The sequence below is a fragment of the Mus caroli genome, unplaced genomic scaffold, assembly GCF_978045245.1.
Source record: "Mus caroli unplaced genomic scaffold, Mus_caroli_1 scaffold_14, whole genome shotgun sequence".
NCBI classification, from domain to species: Eukaryota; Metazoa; Chordata; class Mammalia; order Rodentia; family Muridae; genus Mus; species Mus caroli.
Window position 1 is genome coordinate 80,020,807 of NW_028227269.1, and position 21,031 is coordinate 80,041,837.

The 21,031-nt window shown below is 39.8% G+C and overlaps 1 protein-coding gene across 1 annotated transcript in view; it reads right to left on the minus strand.

Annotated features, from left to right (window-relative positions):
* Synj2bp (synaptojanin 2 binding protein) overlaps nt 1-21,031 on the minus strand; it is a 39,762-nt gene that overhangs the window by 9,723 nt on the left and 9,008 nt on the right. Inside the window, exon 2 of the mRNA XM_085830520.1 lies at nt 3,119-3,255. Within this exon, the coding sequence (XP_085686646.1) occupies nt 3,119-3,255 (137 nt within the window). The remainder of the gene's footprint in view (nt 1-3,118; nt 3,256-21,031) is intronic.

The window sequence follows — 21,031 nt, forward strand, 5'->3', positions numbered from 1 at the left end:
GACTTGCTATGGTGGAAGAATTTGGTTGTGATGATGCCAAGTAACCTTGATTTCTGTTGCCTCTGTTCTTACACTTGCCTCCCGCCATCTGATTATCTCAAGTGCTCCCTGCCCTCGCTATATCTGATTGGAGCCTGTCCTTCCTGCAATCCCAGTTGAGTCAGAACTCATCAGAGTCCAGCTTTCTCTGTGATCCTGTGATTCCAGGATCCTGTAATCCTGAGATTCTGGGTGTGTCAGAGTTCCTAGGAGTCAAGCTTCTTCTGAGACCCTGAGATCCTGGAGTGACCAAGCTCCTAGGATTCTGGGATCTTGGGATCCTAAAATCCTGGGCATGTTAAGAGTTCCTGGGAGTGGTACCTCCTCGAGGGGCCATGGGGCTGTCTGCTGAGTTTGCAACCAAGGTAGACCAGCAACTGGAAGGAACCTGAGCCACTGGTCGGGCAGGGCTCCTGCATCTCTGGCTCCTGCTGCTCCCAGTCACTCACGTGGTGTAGGAACTGATGATGTGTTCTGCTCACCAGTGATCCTAAGATCCTGGGCGTGCTAGGGCACCTGGGGAGCAGAGAGTCCTCTGGGGACCATGGGACTGTCCGCCGAGTTTGTGGGCGCTGGCACCCACCGACAGACTGGATATTTTCAATCATCATAATTTCTCTAGTTATCAACTGAGATTAAACTCAGACATTAACATTTAGACATACTAGACATATAGCAAACTCTAAAAACCTACCCACAACTTCTGCCCTTCACACTTTCAGTCCTTCATTATTTTGTCTTTATCATCTTCACATTTGACTCATCTAGGATTTTAGCTATAATTTAAACAAAGCACTTTGTAAATTATTGTAATCATTTGTCCCAGTACCTGACACGTAGTCCAGGAACAGACTGCCCTACTTTCTTTGCCATTATTGAGTTGAATATCCCTGGAGAAAAGCATGGTCATATTCTGTACAAAGATCCAAGTTAGCTGCTACAAGTTATCCTTAAAACCCTTCTATTCACCAAGCAAACTCACTAACAAATATTCATAGTATCTGTTACATACCTTCTTCATTATCCTAACCTGAGTCACCTCAGTAGGTTCTTCTGCTTCATCCTTTGTGAGAATCCTGAAAGCAGCTCACTCTTTCTTTTTCATCTTCTTCCTCATCTGTGAATGTTCTCTCACTGCTGTTTCCTAATCCCTACTTAAATTTATTTTTATTTATTAAGAGTAACCCACACACTATATATTTACAGAACTCAGTCACTTTCTTCTCTTGATTATAATCTTTTGATGGTCCTTCTCAACTAAAACCACTGTTCTCTACATAGAAAACAGTGGTACATGTACATGGCTGCTCTCTTTCTTCCCCTGCAAAATTGTTGAAGGACCTGCTTATGGGGCTGGTGACATGACTGTTTGGCCAAGAGCACTGCTTCTTTTCTAGAGGACCTGGGTTCAGTTCCCAGCACCATGGCAGCTTACAACCATCTGTAACCCCAGTTCCAGGGGTTAAGAAGTACTCATTTGGCTTCCTGCAGACACCAAGTCCAGATACACGATAGACATACATCCATACACTAAATAAAATCTTTAATAGTCCTTGTTTGTGGAAGTTCTAAATCAAGTATCTGACATAATCCTTAATTTTTAATCAAATCCTGTCTTGGTCTATGCTTCATTCACTTACTTCAGCCTTTTACCAGTTTGGCCCTCTTGCTCTATTCAGTTCATAAGACAAAGTAGGAAATAATTGTTTTTTCTTAGACCATGGGCCACAGTCCAAGGCACATGTGGAAACAGGAAGCACTTCTGTAGCGAGAAGTCCCATCCTTCTTCAAATTTCTTTTATTTGAGCACAGCCCTTAGAAGCAGGCCTAAATCCTAGATAGTAATTCACAATCTCATTACTTTGCCAGTCTTTATACCAATGTGTATGTTATTTTCACACAAATAAGCTGAGCTACAGCAGCATTAAAAAAATGAATTTTTAAGATTTTATAGCATGGTCTAAGCATTCCCAATGCTCAAAATTGACAGTATAATTAATGACACTGTAGCCAGTGAAGTAGAACAGAAATAAAAAATACAGCCACACATAAGAGTTTTAAAAGTCTTATTATACCTGAATTTTTATTTACTTTAGGAATATTCAATTGATTCTAAGACTAAGGGTCTGGGGCTGAAGAGATGGCTCAGTTGTTAAAAGCATACACCGTTCTTCCTGAGGTCCTCCGTTCAGTTTCCAGCAATCACATAGGGCAGCTCATAATCTCCTATAACTCTTACACCAGGAGGATCCCATCCCTCTGGCTTCCATGGCACCAGCACTCATGTGTACATTTCACCCTACACACACACACACACACACACACACACACACACACACACACACATATACACAGTTAAAATAATAAAAAATTTAAAGGGTCAGTGAGCCCATATGACTGTATTTGTTAGTCAACCTTCCTATTTTAGAATTCCTGATTTGGTCATTTGTTAAGCCTATGTTGAGTACTATACTGAGATATGGAAACCATAATAAAATTTAGTTCCTATCTTTGAGTATATAAAAATAAGATTCATGATTACTATATAATAAGAAACATTAACAGGATGAAATGGGAGCACAATTGACAGAGATCCAAACTGTACTTCATTTTTTTCATCTTAATAATGGGTAAGGAAGGGCCCTAAATTTAAAGAAGAAACTTAATCCTTACCTTGCTTTTTAAAGTTAACACCATTATTAAGGACTGACAGTCTCCCAAGAAAAGGCACAATTCAGTGTTTTAGTCAACAAAAGAGAAGTGGTAAAGTTATCAAGAGAAAGTTGAAAAGTGTGGATCTTAAATCTCCTTCCTCCAAACCAGTCCTTCATTTCTACCTGCTTTGTGTTTTTTGAACTAGGGCAAGTAACTTCACATTTTATGTTAAATTTGCCTTGTCTGTCAAACAAGAATAATACTATCCTCCCAGCCCAGCGGTAAAGTTGGAAGAGTGATCAATGTTCTTCCTATTCAATGATACACTCTAAATATTTTCATTTCCAAAAAGGCAGGTCAAGGATGGAATCAGATGTGGTCTAGGGAGCAAAGTATAGCAAAGAAAGCCGAAGCCATTTCTCACCGAGAGGATCTTATCACCCTCCTGGAGCCGCCCATCCTGGGCCGCAGCCCCATCCTCTTTGATACGGCTGACGTAGATGCCACTGTCGTTGGAGACATACTGTTGATCTGTCCCACCGACGATGTTGAAGCCCAGCCCTGAGAAAATCATGGAAGAGTGAAGGAGAGAGGGACGAAGAAGAAAGAAAGATTAGAGGAGAAGAAAAGAGAGGCAAATGGTCTAGTGGGGAAGAGAGACTGATAATTCAGACTGTGAGGTAAGCTAAAACACAGTCATGGGCAAAGCCAGTAAGTCATTATGAACAAAGGCCAAAAGTACCTATATTGCTAATTGGAACCAGGCAGTACTACAGGTACTGTGGTCACAACTGTGATCAAAATGACTGGCTGAATGAAACATAAACATATATGTACATATATATATAACATGGGAAATAGTATTGTTGAGTCTCGATATAAGTGCTTCTGCCCGCACTTGATTTTGATCCTGTTGGTGATATTCAGAGGACCCAAATTCTGGTATTCCTGTATTAATGTAAGGGCTAGCTGTGCTCATGAAAAGTAGGTTTGTTTTAAACTATTAAATAATATGTTCTTTTTTGTTTGTTTTGTTTTGTTTTTCTTTTTTTCGAGACAGGGATTCTCTGTGTAGTCCTGGCTATCCTGGAACTCACTTTGTAGACCAGGCTGGCCTCGAACTCAGAAATCTGCCTGCCTCTGCCTCCCGATTAAAGGCATGCGCCATTCTTAACTGAAGTCTCTCCAACTTGTTTCTTCTGTGTTTCAACATTGGGATCATTTGTATATGTCAGTGTTTTGGAATAAGCAGTCTTGGAAGTTTATCTCTTTCTATTTTATACTGGGGTAGGAGGGTAGTGATATGGTTGTTAGAGGAAACCTCAGAACTAGAAAAGCAACTGCTACTTTACAGGAGAACCAAGTCACCAAATTCACTCTTCTCTTTCTATGTCAAGTACAATTGACCACATACCTACACACAGTGATGGCCAAGTTTACTCACTAGAGAAAACTAATTGCTCACTGATTAGTGGCTGAGTACTCCCCTCCTCCTAGTCCCTGGAACCCACCATTCTATTCTTAGTTTCTACAAGTTTCATTAGTTGACATGAGTAAAAATTTCAGTTACAGGAGAAAGGTTCTAGAAATCTGCTGTGTCTACCCAGTTATATTAATAAGTATAATATGGTATACTTTCAAATTGGTTAATATGGTAGACCTAAGTATACTTATAATAAAATATAGCAAGCAAACAAGTTAGCTGCCTAATTGATTAAATTTTTATTTTCATGATCCAACCACTAAGTTGTAGCAAGTATTTTGTCTACAAAAATCATTTGATTTTCTTGAAGAAATTGTTTTTAAACTTATGTAAAGAAGAAAAAGGAAAAGGGTGAGAGAGAAAGGGAAAGAGAATAAGAAAAAAAAGAAAGTAATCTCTTCTTTCTGTAACTATAGGCATAATTCAGGGACACAGTACAAAGAGAAGGAAGACGGGTGGGAATAATTTAAAAGACAATGTATTGGTGCAACAGGAAAGGGAAGCCAGTCATGGCTCCCCTAATGATCTCAGTAGAAACGTATCACTAACATGTGGGCTTTCTAAGTTCTCTGAAGGGCAGAGCAAAGCTAAGACTCAAAGTACTAGCACAGCATACCAAATCAATCCACAATGTAATGAGAGACAGAACCAAAGAGGAAGTGTCAGAAAGCTTGTGATCTAAATAGCATACCTTGTCCATAAGTCTTTGCTACCAAGTTAGCTTTGTGTTTATTTGGGGACTTAGGACACACAACAGGAAAAAAATTACTTCTAGAAGGCTATTTTCATAACCCTGAAGAGTAGAATAGGAAAAACGTGAACTCTAAATTACTTATTCATTTTTTTATAACTTCCAAATTTAAATTATACATGATTGTAGTTTAAGTGTGGATGGGACTGGCAAAATAGCAGAAACCAGATCATGAAAGGCTTTGAAAATTTAGACTTAAAAATAGTGGCAGGAGATCAGCGCCAGGGTAGCGGGAGCGCAGGGTTGCCTGACACCCGCCAGCTACCCACGACCCCCGCCGCAGGATTTTGGGACTGCTGGTGAGTGGAACACAGCTTCTGCTCCAATCCAATTGCGCGGGACCTGAGACTGCATTAGTTAGGGAAGCAGAAACCGGCCTGAGTAGGGCCACAGGCCTCATCCGGCCGGATCAGCGCCAGGGTAGCGGGAGCGCAGGGTTGCCTGACACCCGCCAGCTACCCACGACCCCCGCCGCAGGATTTTGGGACTGCTGGTGAGTGGAACACAGCTTCTGCTCCAGTCCAATCACGCGGGACCTGAGACTGCTCTGGTTGGGGAGAGAGAAATCCGGCCTACATAGGGCCACAACCCTCTTCCGGTCAGAAAAGCACCGGGGCAGCTGGGGCGCAGGGTCCGCAGACACTCGCCAGCTACCCACAACACCCCCCACAGGATCTTAAGACTTCTGGTGAGTGGAGCACAGCTTCTGCTCCAATCCAATTGCGCGGGACCTGAGACTGCATTAGTTAGGGAAGCAGAAACCAGCCTGAGTAGGACCACAGGCCTCATCCGGCTGGATCAGCGCGGGGGTAGCGGGAGCGCAGGGTTGCCTGACACCTGCCAGCTACCCACGACCCCCGCCGCAGGATTTTGGGACTGCTGGTGAGTGGAACACAGCTTCTGCTCCAATCCAATTGCGCGGGACCTGAGACTGCATTAGTTAGGGAAGCAGAAACCGGCCTAAGTAGGGCCACAGGCCTCATCCGGCCGGATCAGCGCCGGGGTAGCGGGCGCGCAGGGTTGCCTGACACCCGCCAGCTACCCACGACCCCCGCCGCAGGATTTTGGGACTGCTGGTGAGTGGAACACAGCTTCTGCTCCAGTCCAATCACGCGGGACCTGAGACTGCTCTGGTTGGGGAGAGAGAAATCCGGCCTACATAGGGCCACAACCCTCTTCCGGTCAGAAAAGCACCGGGGCAGCTGGGGCGCAGGGTCGGCTGACACTCACCAGCTACCCACAACACCCACCACAGGATCTTAAGACTTCTGGAGAGTGGAACACAGCTTCTGCTCCAATCCAATTGCACGCGGGACCAGAGACTGCATTAGTTAGGGAAGCAGAAAAACGGCCTGTGTAGGACCACAGGCCTCTTCCGGCTGGACCAGCACCGGGGTACCGTCAGCTACCCAGGACCCCCGCCACAGGATCTAGAGACTGCTGGTGAGTGGAACACAGCTTCTGCTCCAATCTTTAAACAATGACAACGATAACAACTAACCCCAGAGATTACCAGATGGCGAAAGGTAAACGTAATAATCTTACTAACAGAAACCAAGACCACTCACCATCATCAGAACCCAGCACCCCCACTTCGCCCAGTCCAGGGCACCCCAACACACCGGAAAAGCTAGACACGGATTTAAAAGCATATCTCCTGATGATGATAGAGAACTTCAAGAAGGACTTTAATAACACACTTAAAGAAATGCAGGAGAACACTGCTAAACAGGCAGAAGACAATAAAGAGAAAGCACAAAAATCCCTTAAAGAACTGCAGGAGAACACTGCTAAAGAGTTACAAATCCTTAAAGAAAAACACGATAACATAATCAAACAGGTAGAAGTCCTTACAGAAAAACAGGAAAACACATCCAAACAGATGATGGAAATGAACAAAACCATACTAGACCTAAAAAGGGAAGTAGACACAATAAAGAAAACCCAAAATGAGGCAACACTGGAGATAGAAACCCTAGGAAAGAAATCTGGAACCATAGATACCAGCATCAGCAACAGAATACAAGAGATGGAAGAGAGAATCTCAGGTGCAGAAGATTCCATAGAGAACATCGGCACAACAATCAAGGAAAATGTAAAATGCAAAAAGATCCTAACTCAAAACATCCAAGAAATACAGGACGCAATGAGAAGACCAAACCTACGGATAATAGGAGTGGATGAGAATGAAGATTTTCAACTCAAAGGACCAGCAAACATCTTCAACAAAATTATAGAAGAAAACTTCCCAAATCTAAAGAAAGAGATGCCCATGAACATACAAGAAGCCTACAGAACTCCAAATAGACTGGACCAGAAAAGAAATACCTCCCGACACATAATAATCAGAGCAACAAATGCTCTAAATAAAGATAGAATACTAAAAGCAGTAAGAGAAAAAGGCCAAGTAACATATAAAGGCAAGCCTATCAGAATTACACCAGATTTTTCACCAGAGACTATGAAAGCCAGAAGATCCTGGACGGATGTTATACAGACACTAAAAGAACACAAATTCCAGCCCAGGCTACTATACCCAGCCAAACTCTCAATTAACATAGATGGAGAAACCAAAGTATTCCACGACAAAACCAAATTCACACATTATCTCTCCACGAATCCAGCCCTTCAAAGGATAATAACAGAAAAAAACCAATACAAGGACAGGAAACACGCCCTAGAAACAACAAGAAGGTAATCCCTCAACAAACCTAAAAGAAGACAGCCACAAGAACAAAATGCCAACTTTAACAACAAAAATAACAGGAAACAACAAGTACTTCTCCTTAATATCTCTTAATATCAATGGACTCAACTCCCCGATAAAAAGACATAGACTAACAAACTGGCTACACAAACAAGACCCAACATTTTGCTGCTTACAGGAAACTCATCTCAGAGAAAAGGATAGACACTACCTCAGAATGAAAGGCTGGAAAACAATTTTCCAAGCAAATGGCATGAAGAAACAAGCTGGAGTAGCCATTCTAATATCTGATAAGATTGACTTCCAACCCAAAGTCATTAAAAAAGACAGGGAGGGACACTTCATACTCATCAAAGGTAAAATCCTCCAAGAGGAACTATCAATCCTGAATATCTATGCTCCAAATACAAAGGCAGCCACATTCATTAAAGAAACTTTAGTAAATCTCAAAGCACACATTGCACCTCATACAATAATAGTGGGAGACTTCAACACACCACTTTCACCAATGGACAGATCATGGAAACAGAAACTAAACAGGGACACAGTGAAACTAAGAGAAATTATAAATCAAATGGATCTGGCAGATATCTACAGAACATTCTATCCTAAAACAAAAGGATATACCTTCTTCTCAGCACCTCATGGTACCTTCTCCAAAATTGACCACATAATTGGTCACAAAGCAGGCCTCAACAGATATAAAAATATTGAAATTGTCCCATGCATCCTATCAGATCACCATGGACTAAGGCTGATCTTCAATAACAAAATAAATAATAGAAAGCCAACCTTCACGTGGAAACTGAACAACACTCTTCTCAATGATACCTTGGTCAAGGAAGGAATAAAGAAAGAAATTAAGGACTTTTTAGAGTTCAATGAAAATGAAGCCACAACATACCCAAACTTATGGGACGCAATGAAAGCATTTCTAAGAGGAAAACTCATAGCTCTGAGTGCCTCCAAAAGGAAACTAGAGAGAGCACACATTAGCAGCTTGACAACACACCTAAAAGCACTAGAACAAAAGGAAGCAAATTCACCCAAGAGGAGTAGACGGCAGGAAATAATCAAACTCAGGGGTGAAATCAACCAAGTGGAAACAAGAAAAACTATTCAAAGAATCAACCAATCAAGGAGCTGGTTCTTTGAGAAAATCAACAAGATAGATAAACCCTTAGCCAGACTCACTAGAGGGCACAGGGAAAGCATCCTAATTAACAAAATCAGAAATGAAAAAGGAGACATAACAACAGATCCTGAAGACATCCAAAACACCATCAGATCCTTCTACCAAAGGCTATACTCAACAAAACTGGAGAACCTGGATGAAATGGAGAAGTTCCTAGACAGATACCAGGTACCAAAGTTGAATCAAGATCAGGTTAATGATCTAAACAGCCCTATATCCCCCAAAGAAATAGAAGCAGTCATTAATAGTCTCCCAACTAAAAAAAGCCCAGGACCAGATGGGTTTAGTGCAGAGTTCTATCAGACCTTCAAAGAAGATCTAATCCCAGTTCTTCACAAACTATTCCACAAAATAGAAACAGAAGGTACACTACCCAACTCATTCTATGAAGCCACAATTACTCTGATACCTAAACCACAAAAAGACCCAACAAAGATAGAAAACTTCAGACCAATATCCCTTATGAATATTGATGCAAAAATCCTCAATAAAGTTCTTGCTAACCGAATCCAAGAACACATCAAAACAATCATCCATCCTGACCAAGTAGGTTTCATCCCAGGGATGCAGGGATGGTTCAATATACGGAAATCCATCAACGTAATCCAGTATATAAACAAACTCAAAGACAAAAACCACATGGTCATCTCCTTAGATGCGGAAAAAGCATTTGACAAGATCCAACACCCATTCATGATAAAAGTCTTGGAAAGATCAGGAATTCAAGGCCCATACCTAAACATGATAAAAGCAATCTACAGCAAACCAGTAGCCAACATCAAAGTAAATGGTGAGAAGCTTGAAGCAATCCCTCTAAAATCAGGGACTAGACAAGGCTGTCCACTTTCTCCATACCTATTCAACATTGTACTTGAAGTCCTAGCCAGAGCAATTCGACAACAAAAGGAGATCAAAGGGATACAAATTGGAAAAGATGAAGTCAAAATATCACTTTTTGCAGATGATATGATAGTATATATAAGTGACCCTAAAAATTCCACCAGAGAACTCCTAAGCCTGATAAACAGCTTCGGTGAAGTAGCTGGATATAAAATTAACTCAAACAAATCAATGGCCTTTCTCTACACAAAGAATAAACAGGCTGAGAAAGAAATTAGGGAAACAACACCCTTCTCAATAGTCACAAATAATATAAAATATCTTGGCGTGACTCTAACTAAGGAAGTGAAAGATCTGTATAATAAAAACTTCAAGTCTCTGAAGAAAGAAATTATAGAAGATCTCAGAAGATGGAAAGATCTCCCATGCTCATGGATTGGCAGGATCAACATTGTAAAAATGGCTATCTTGACAAAAGCAATCTACAGATTCAATGCAATCCCCATCAAAATTCCAAATCAATTCTTCAACGAATTAGAAAGTGCAATCTGCAAATTCATCTGGAATAACAAAAAACCTAGGATAGCAAAAACTCTTCTCAAGGATAAAAGAACCTCTGGTGGAATCACCATGCCGGACCTAAAGCTCTACTACAGAGCAATTGTGATAAAAACTGCATGGTACTGGTATAGTGACAGACAAATAGACCAATGGAATAGAATTGAAGACCCAGAAATGAACCCACACACCTATGGTCACTTGATCTTCGACAAGGGAGCTAAAAACATCCAGTGGAAGAAAGACAGCATTTTCAACAAATGGTGCTGGCACAACTGGTTGTTAACATGTAGAAGAATGCGAATCGATCCATTCCTATCTCCTTGTACTAAGGTCAAGTCTAAGTGGATCAAGGAACTTTACATAAAACCAGAGACACTGAAACTTATAGAGGAGAAAGTGGGGAAAAGCCTTGAAGATATGGGCACAGGGGAAAAATTCCTGAATAGAACAGTAATGGCTTGTGCTGTAAGATCGAGAATTGACAAGTGGGACCTCATGAAACTACAAAGCTTCTGCAAGGCTAAAGACACCATCAATAAGACAAAAAAACCACCAACAGATTGGGAAAGGATCTTCACCTATCCTAAATCAGATAAGGGACTAATATCCAATATATATAAAGAACTCAAGAAGGTGGACTCCAGAAAGTCAAATAACCCCATTAAAAAATGGGGCTCAGAACTGAACAAAGAATTCTCACCTGAGGAATACCGAATGGCAGAGAAGCACCTGAAAAAATGTTCAACATCCTTAATCATCAGGGAAATGCAAATCAAAACAACCCTGAGATTCCACCTCACACCAGTCAGAATGGCTAAGATCAAAAATTCAGGTGACAGCAGATGCTGGCGAGGATGTGGAGAAAGAGGAACACTCCTCCATTGTTGGTGGGATTGCAAGCTTGTACAACCACTCTGGAAATCAGTCTGGCGGTTCCTCAGAAAATTGGACATAGTACTACCGGAGGATCCAGCAATACCTCTCCTGGGCATATATCCAGAAGATGTCCCAACCGGTAAAAAGGACACATGCTCCACTATGTTCATAGCAGCCCTATTTATAATAGCCAGAAGCTGGAAAGAACCCAGATGTCCCTCAACAGAGGAATGGATACAGAAATTATGGTACATTTACACAATGGAGTACTACTCAGCTATTAAAAAGAATGAATTTATGAAATTCCTAGCCAAATGGATGGACCTGGAGGGCATCATCTTGAGTGAAGTAACACAATCACAAAAGAACTCACACAATATGTATTCATTGATAAGTGGATATTAGCCCAAAACTTAGGATACCCAAGATATAAGATACAATTTGATAAACGCATGAAACCCAAGAAGAATGAAGACCAAAGTGTGGACACTGTGCACCTTCTTAGAATTGGGAACAAAACACCCAGGGAAGGAGTTACAGAGACAAAGTTCGTAGCTGTGATGAAAGGATGGACCATTTAGAGACTGCTGTATCCAGGGATCCGTCCCATAATCAGCTTCTAAACGCTGACACCATTGCATACACTAGCAAGATTTTGCTGAAAGGACCCAAATATAGCTGTCTCTTGTGAGACGATGCCGGGGCCTAGCAAACACAGGAGTGGATGTTCACAGTCAGCTATTGGATGTATCACAGGGCTCCCAATGGAGAAGCTAGAGAAAGTACCCAAGGAGCTAAAGGGATCTGCAACCCTATTGTTGGAACAACATGATGTACTAACCAGAACCCTGGAGCTCTTGTCTCTAGCTGCATATGTATCGAAAGATGGCCTAGTCGGCCATCAATGGAAAGAGAGGCCCATTGGACTTGCAAACTTTATATGCCCCAATATAGGGGAATGCCAGGGCCAAAAGAATGGGAATGGGTGGGTAGGGAAGTGGGGGGCGCTATGGGGGACTTTTGGGATAGTATTGGAAATGTAATTGAGGAAAATATGTAATAAAAATATAAAAAAAAAATAAAAAATAAATAAAAAAAAATAGTGGCAGGTTTGAACAAGGGGGCTGAGGCCTATCAGTTCTCTCAATGCTGAGACAAACCAGAGAAAACTCTTGCAGTGAAATTTAACATCTTCACTACGGTTTGAGTCTCTCATGAAATAGCTCCTGTCTTTGAAGAGCTTGGAAATGAGGAATCAGGTGTTAAGGAGCCAAATGAAGCTGATTACACAGAGAGACTTTGTTACAGGTTATTTAAAACTCTAGAACAGCATTTAAAAAGTTGTACAAAAAACCTGAGATCTATTATTTGAAAGTACAGTCTTTTATTCACCCCTAATACCACATCATAGAGGTACATTTATTTAACGCATTGGTATTTCTGTTGTCAGTGAACCAAAACCACTTGAAATAAGAACTCTTAGATTAACTGAAGCCTTTTAACCATATTTACAAAATGAACTTATCTATACCTTAAAACTTTACTAGAATGAATGACAGTTACCACAGCAGTGAGTAGTGACATTACAGTTTGTACTTGGGGCTGGAGAAATAGCTTAGCAATATAGCATTTACCTAGCTAGCATGCTGGGCAATACCCAGCACTACCAATAAACAGATAAAAACTTAACCATGTTTTAAATTATGTGTGTGTATATATATGTATGTGTATATGTGTGTGTATATATATATATGTATATATATATATATATATATATATATATATATTTCCTAATCCATTTGTTCAATAAAAATCACTGACTATTTACTAGTAGTCAGGCAACTGTTATGTCCTGATGAAGACAAAAAGCTAACCTGTACTAAACTGTTCAGTTCTGACTTTAACCACCAACAAACATATTCTTTCTGTCTCTTTTTGATATTTCATAAGTCAGATTAGTTTTAAGTTCAACTCCATAACTTACCAGATGAGGAATGAAGCAAATGAGTTTGGAAATCTGATGATCACCTTTCTTTTCTGGAAAATAAGGATTACAAATTCTACCCTCTCTCTCTCAAAGTTAACGGTTAGACTCTTGTAACAAAATCTGAAAAATGTCTTTATGTAAAACATAGTAACTGTTACATTGGGACAAAGCACTAGGAGTTTCTGTCAATAAACTAGCGACTGTTTAATTTCCAATTAAAAGTCTGATGGGGCAAGGAAAAATATATGATGTAGTCATGAAAATTCTTTTAAAAATGAGAAAAAAAAAGAGTTAAAAAAAATCTACCTACCTACAAATACAAAAGACTTGATTACATTTTAAATTCTCTGAAATTAAGTATGCTTGTCATTGATTTCCTAGACATCCCCTTCAGAACTAATTTAACTTAGAGGGCTGGAGAGATGGCTGAGTTAAATGAACAAGACTGGCTACTTTTCCAGTGGACCTGGGTTTGATTCATAACTCCAGTTCCAGAAGCCTTCTTCTGACCTCTGAAGGCATCAGGCTAGCATGTGGTGTACATACATACATACATTCAGACAAAACACACACACACACACACACACAAATAAGATACACTTAAAAGATAAACTTTTAGTATGGGTAACATTTAAAATCAGTAATTTTCCAGCACATGTACCAATTAACTAGAACAGGTATCAGCTAAAAACAACTAGAGAGGATAGATTAATAAATTATCGCCAGGCAGTGGTGGCGCACACCTTTGATCCCGGCACTTGGGAGGCAGAGGCAGGCGGATTTCTGAGTTCAAGGCCAGCCTGATCTACAAAGTGAGTTCCAGGACAGCCAGGGCTATAAAGAAAAACCCTGTCTCGGATTAAAAAAAAAAAAAAAAAAAAAAATTCTAGTCTGTATCAGCTAACAGCTGTTATATACCAGAAGATACACCAGAAAAATCTTTTCTAAGCAGAGCAGGCACATATTCTGGTGTGTTGGGAATCTAGATATGCACCTACTGCCTTAGTATTATTAAGATACACTTTTTAATTTCAAAAACATCCTAATTAGGGCAAATGTGATCATCCCATCTATAAAAAATAATACAAGAATATATTCAGTGCAACACACAATGTACTAACATGGAAGTAAGAATTATCTAGGTTAGAGAATAGATTAAAAGTTAAAAATTAGAATCATTTAATAAACATGTACAAAGTAACATGGGTAGAATTCTGAAATGTTATTCATAGTACAAAACCTTCTGATAAATAAGAACACATACACAGACAAAATTTTATTATCTATTTACAAAAAGGCATGCATATCTAAGGATGTGTAGAGATACATTGCAGTGAATAGCTATGAGAGGATACATTGTATCATTTACACAGAGTGTAAGAATAACACCAGAACTAACCAGTACCACCACCACCACCACCACCCCCAGGGCTGTGGCTCTAGCTGCATATGTAGTAGAAGATGGCCTGGTCGGCTATCAATGGGAGGAGAGGCCCTTGGTCTTGCAAAGATCATATGCCCCAGTACAGGGGAAAGCCAGGGCCAAGAAGCGAGAGTGGGTGGGTTGAGGAGCAGGGCGGGGGAAGGGTATAGGGGGCTTTGGGGATAGCAGTTGAAATGTAAATGAAGAAAATATCTAATAAAAAAAAGAAAATATGGGGAAAAAAAAAAGAACACCAGAAAAGGACATACTGACAACACAAGTATCCTCTGAAGCTGAAGGGTGTAATTAATTCAGTCTCAGCACATAGGGTCTCAAATAGGTTAAGGGCAAAGAGAAAAAGAATAAAAATGAGACTCAACTGGTTTTCTTCCAAAACTGAAGAAACATTGCATTGTGAATTCTAGTTTTAATGTGCTAATAAATTTTAAGACATGGCAAAAATAAATTAAGTTGTTTAGTCTTTATCTTACATGAGCATACATGTAAAATATAAATATAAAATATCATTATATATTATATACATATACATATTCATATATACATATTCATATATATATATGGATGATATAGTTTAAGGGACAATGACTCCCTCTTCTGGCCTCCAGGGGCATCAGGCATCTATATGGTGAACATACAAACATGCAGGCAAACACTTGTAAACATTAGAAATAAATAAGACTCTTAAAAAGGAAGGATGGCATCAGTATGGAGAGAAAGAGAAATAAAGTATGTCCAATTGAATTGGCTTGTAAAGCTAAACAAGACATACCTTTTTCTGTATGCCTCCTGACTCTAGGTCTGAATCCAGTTTACCATTAAGAGCAATAGCAATAACAGTTTATATTTATTAACTGTTTAATATGTGCTAAATAATATGCTTTACATTTCACATGCATGCTATCTCATTTAATCTTCTTACCAAACATGAAATAGTACTCAGTATTTAATGGGTGACTATTTTTATTTTATTAAACCATAATCACATCATTTCCTCCTCCTTTTCCTCCCTTACACCCTTCCCATGTGGCCTCTACCTCACTCCCTCTGAAATCCATGTGGCCTCCTCTTCTTTAACCACTGTTATAACATATACAATACAAACTAGCAAATACAACTTGCTGAGTCCATTCAGTGTTGACTGCATGTATAACGCTTCTAGGGCTCACCACTTGGTATTCGATAACCAATCAAGAAGCTCATCCCTGGGAAAGACTAATCTTCCCTCTCTCAGGACTTATCAAATTGCCTGTAGCTCTTCAGGTAGGGGTGGAGCTCCATGAGATTTCCCCAATTCACACTGGCATTGTCACTGATTAAAATGCAGAGAAAAATAGAGGCTATGCCTAGCCCCTATTGATACATCTGCAACCAACACTTACAACTAAGTCTCAGTAAACATTTCAAAAGAAGGGGCATAAAAACCATAAGAGGCAGAGAACCAGTATGTCTGCTGTGAAGTTGCATCTTCTAATCATGACAGGGAAGCCACACCCATGGAACCTCTCAGGATCTTCTGAATTCTACTCCCCTTCTCTGTTTCCAGTGCTTGAGGCCTCATTTCTTGGGGTACATGGCACCAGCTATTGCCCCACGAATGTCTATTCCAGGCAGGACAGTTATAAGGTCAGGCACCACTAAAGCACCTTAAAGAGCTCAGAAGTATCTGGAGTAGAATTAACATTATAAAGGTATAAAACAAATGAAAGTATATACTGTATATATACTTTCACAAGTGTATCAGTAAGTTCTAATACTTTTATTTCTGTAACCAAAGAAACAGGCATACAAAGGGGAATGACTTGCACAGTCATATTATTATATAGAAAAGTTAGGATCTGTATTCACTCATTCTGACTCTCCCCCCCTCCGAAGGAGCAAGATAACTTTGTTGGGAGCAAAATGATAGTACAGATTAATACAGATTAATTAACAGTAATTAATACATATTAATAATTACTGTTAAGATTGACGGGTGGGACACATAAATGAGAGTACTGAAGACCCATTCTGATTCTTAAACACTGTGAATTTATATTGAAACTCAATTCTCTGTGACTAGTTCAGAAACCTATCCCCACAGGAATTGCTCAATAAATAAATATATATGAATTGAAAAGAATAAACTGGTATTTCATATGAACTCAGGGAGTTAACTTAATTAAGGCATCTTAAATCCAAACTATTATTTTGAGAAATTCTCTGTTCCCAAAATAAAATCTTTCTTGTTTGTTACTTATTTTGACTAATGAATCCACTTTACTTCAGAAAACAGAAAGATGATGCCACAACTAAAAAGCATTATACACAACTTCCTTATCTTATCTGATGAGCTGACAAAATGTACACCCTAGCAAAGATGTTTCAAGGTACCATTATCCCAAATATGCAGTACAAACTCTTTTCATGGCTCTGAAAACCTGTCTTCCAAATATCTAAGTAGCCATGCTATTCTCTTACTCTGTAACAAGCAACTGCCCAGACACTGGATATCCATGTGCCTTTCAGCTATTACATCATGCTTCCCCTGCCTCTCATTTTCCACAATGAAATGATTTACTTTCTTTAGTTTTGCCTCATATTACAATCTGGATTCTTTTCACTATGACTGCCTTTTTAAACTTTTTAAATATTTTTGAAATTAAAATATAATCACACCCTCTTTTCCCTTCCTCCCTCTAACACCCATCACTACCTCTCAAAATCATGGCCTTTTTTTTTTCTTTCTTTTTTTTCTTTAATTGTATAACTGCCCTCTTTTCGATTTTTCTACTGTTTCTTACTCAACATATAATAAACTTTATATGTAGTAGCCATGGAACTATAGTTTGTGATACAAGGGGAGAATGACATTATCTAACTTATTTCCAAAACATTTGCTGCTACAGGCATTTTATAGTTTACTGTGTAGAGAAAAATCTCTTGTGCCCTCTATGTATGCAGCACCTGACAATAAAATGCTGATTGGCCTATAGGCTTAGGCAGGAAATAGAAGGTGAGACATGGGTAGGGAGATGAAATTCTGGGACAGAGCCAGGAGCAGTGGATTTAGCCCTGGAACAGGGAGAAAGAAGCAGGTAGCTGAGCAGAGGTAACCAACTACATGGCAGAACTTACAATCGAATAATGGGATGATTAACTTGTAAGCTAGTTGGGGAACAGCCAAAGCTATGGCCAAGGTGTATTTTGAGTCTCAGAGTTGTTATTCCGGGAGCCTGGGGCAGGGAGGGAAAACGTGGATTTTACATTTTTGTTTTCTCCCTTGCTACAGTATCGCACTGAATCTGAACCTGTAAGAAACAGAGTACCTCTTATGAAGGCTCTAAGCGCTTGGGTTACTTTCCTTATTAGGGTACTTTTAGCACATGCCCACCACTACTCTCCCTCATGCTCTAGGTATGTTCTTCCCCAAGGATTCAAATACTACTTACTTAGTTTCCAGACTGTGCCATTAATGGGAAGTGGTAGAGAGGTGGAACCTAATGATAAAGTTATGTCTCTAAAGGGGAATACCCTTTCAAGGAGATATGTGGACTCCTTTGAAATGAACAACTTTCTTACATACTTATATACCTTAAGACTGAAAGCAACAGAACCAACAAACCAAGGCTGAAACCTGTAAAACCGTAAGCCAAAATGAACCTTCCATGTAAATTATATCAGAAATTTTTATCACAGTTATAGAAAGCTAACACGGTCTCCTTTAGTGCTGCAAAACTATTAGAACCAGAGATGACTTCTTGTTCTTTATTATAATGTCTGCAATTCCTAATTACAATGTAGATACATAATGAATATGGTTTCCCTTTATTTTTTTAATCCTATAAAAGCAACAATCCTGATCCTATCATCTAAGCATATTATGAGTATCTTCCCTTTGATATTGCATTTAATCAAATATAATCACTAGCCACTTTTCTGCTTAGTCAAATGTTTCTATAGTTTAGCATCAACTACTTGCTTTCCAGTTTACCCCAAATAATGCCAATATTCTTTAACATTTTTTTCAAGAACTGTTTCTTAAAATTGATCCTTAACATAATCTCAAAAGACACAACCATATATTTTTCTTTCTTTGCAGGGCTCTCTAGTTATTCCTTCCTCTTGTTTAAAACATCTTAACTGTTTCCTAGCCTTATAACAACAACTTGGTCCAACTAGATTATATCTAGTGAGGACTGTGGTTTATGACTTTGAAAGCTTAAATAGCACACATTACTAGTTCTCTTAAAAGCATCCCATTGTAATATTCTATATCTATCAGATTGGTGACCACTTTGTATAATGAACTAAAGAAAGCACTAGGAAAAAAAGAAATTAAGTACATGTTCATTTTCTAACAATTGTGCTGTTTAGACAAGGTCTCAGTACATTGCCCTGACTAGACTGAAATTCACTATGAAGACCAAGCTGGATTTGAACTCACAGAAATCTGCCTGCCTGCTCCCAAGTGCAGGGACTAAAGGAATACACTACCATGTCCAGTGTAATATATGTTTTTGAGAGAGAGAGAGAGAGAGAGAGACAGACAGACAGACAGACAGACAGACAGAGAGAGGGAGAGAGAGAGAAAATGCTTCAGAGTATAAAGACAAGACACAAGTAAAACAGCAAATAATAATGACAAAACCTACAGTATTTAGTTTAGATTTTAATGTTACAAAGTCCAAATCCCAAATCTGCCCCAGAAAGCTATGTGACAATAGAATCCAAGGTTTCCTCATTTGTAAAATGGAAACCAGTGGATCTGTGTTTCGAATTGCAGCTGGGGTGTCTTAAAGCCGCCTAGATGCCACTTGGGGAAGCAAAACACAGGGGCTCTAGGCTATGTTCCTTTCTAGCCACTGGGCTGGCAGGCTCTCGGGATGCCCACATGCTGCTCAAGGAAGGCAAAACGCAGCCTACGATAGGGGTCCCAGTCCATGTTTCTCTAGGTGAGAAACAGCAGGGATTGAGACAGAGGCTGAGGTTCTCAAACTCCTGTGCATCCAGACCCTGCTGCTGGGAACCATGAAAAGTTGGAAATGAGGGGGCGGGGGAGGCCTGAGATGAGGGGGTGTGAGGAGGTGGGAATCCTGCTTAGCTCAGGGTGAGTGCCAGGAGTGGGGAGGGGCCTTCTGCTGAATCTTAGGTGAGGTCCTGTATGATGAAGGCTCCCCTGATGAAGGAGCCAGTCCTTGCTTGTCCAAACTGTTTATTCATAGTGGATAAGGATACATACGACTTACAGGGTAAAACAGAGATTAAATACCTTTTGTAGGAAGGAATGCCTGGGAAGGGAAACTTAATGGCTAAACCCTGGGGCCTATCTAGATGCGTCATTAGTATGGAAAACTCTGGGTTTCTATGCTACAAGACCAGTTGTCATGGCCTTCTTAGTAGGGTGTCATGGTCATATGCTTCTGGACAGGAACCTGGCTGGGAGCAAATTTAAATGCCTACAATTTTCAATTATGAGAATTGCCCAGGTCACTTAATCTGCTTGAATTTACCAGTTTTTCTGTCTTGTGGCACCGTCCACTGACCCACAATACCTATTCTGCCTGTTCCTTTGGCAATACATGAAAGGCAATCTTATGCAATATTGATAATAAGGTGACTTCTAGACTGAGTTAAAGAAGACTTCAGAGGCTCTAAGCCCCAATGTAGGGGATTGCCAGGAAGCAGGATTGGGTAGGTTGGTGAGGAGGGGAAGGGGAGAGAGGATAGGGAGTTTTCGGAGGGGAAACCAGGAAAGGGGATAACATTTGAAATGTAAATAAAAAATAAATATCTAATAAAATATCTTGGTGTGCTCTAACTAAGGAAGTGAAAGATCTGTATGATAAGAACTTCAAGTCTCTGAAGAAAGAAATTGAAGAAGATCTCAGAAAATGGAAAGATCTCCCATGCTCAAGGATTGGCAGGATTAATATAGTAAAAATGGCTATCCTGCCGAAAGCAATATACAGATTCAATGCAATCCCCATCAAAATTCCAACTCAATTCTTCACTAAGATAGAAAGGACAATTTGCAAATTCATCTGGAAAAATAAAAAACCTAGGATAGCAAAAACTATTCTCAACAATAAAAGAACCTCTGGTGGAATTACCATGCTGGACATTAAGCTGTACTACAGAGCAATTGTGATTAAAAACTGCATGGTACTGGTACAGTGACAGACAGGTAGATCACTGGAATAGAATTGAAGACCCAGAAATGAATCCACACAGCTATGGTCACTTGATCTTGACAAGGGAGCTAAAACCATCCAGTGGAAAAAACACAACATTTTCAACAAATGATGTGGGCACAACTGGTGGTTATCATGTAGAAGAATGCGAATTGATCCATTCTTATCTCCTTGTACAAAGCTCAAGTCTAAGTGGATCAAAGACCTCCACATAAGACCAGAGACATTGAAATTAATAGAGGAGAAAGTGGGGGAAAGCCTAGAAGATATGGGCACAGGGGAAAAATTCCTAAACAGAACAGCAATGGCTTGTGCTATAAGAT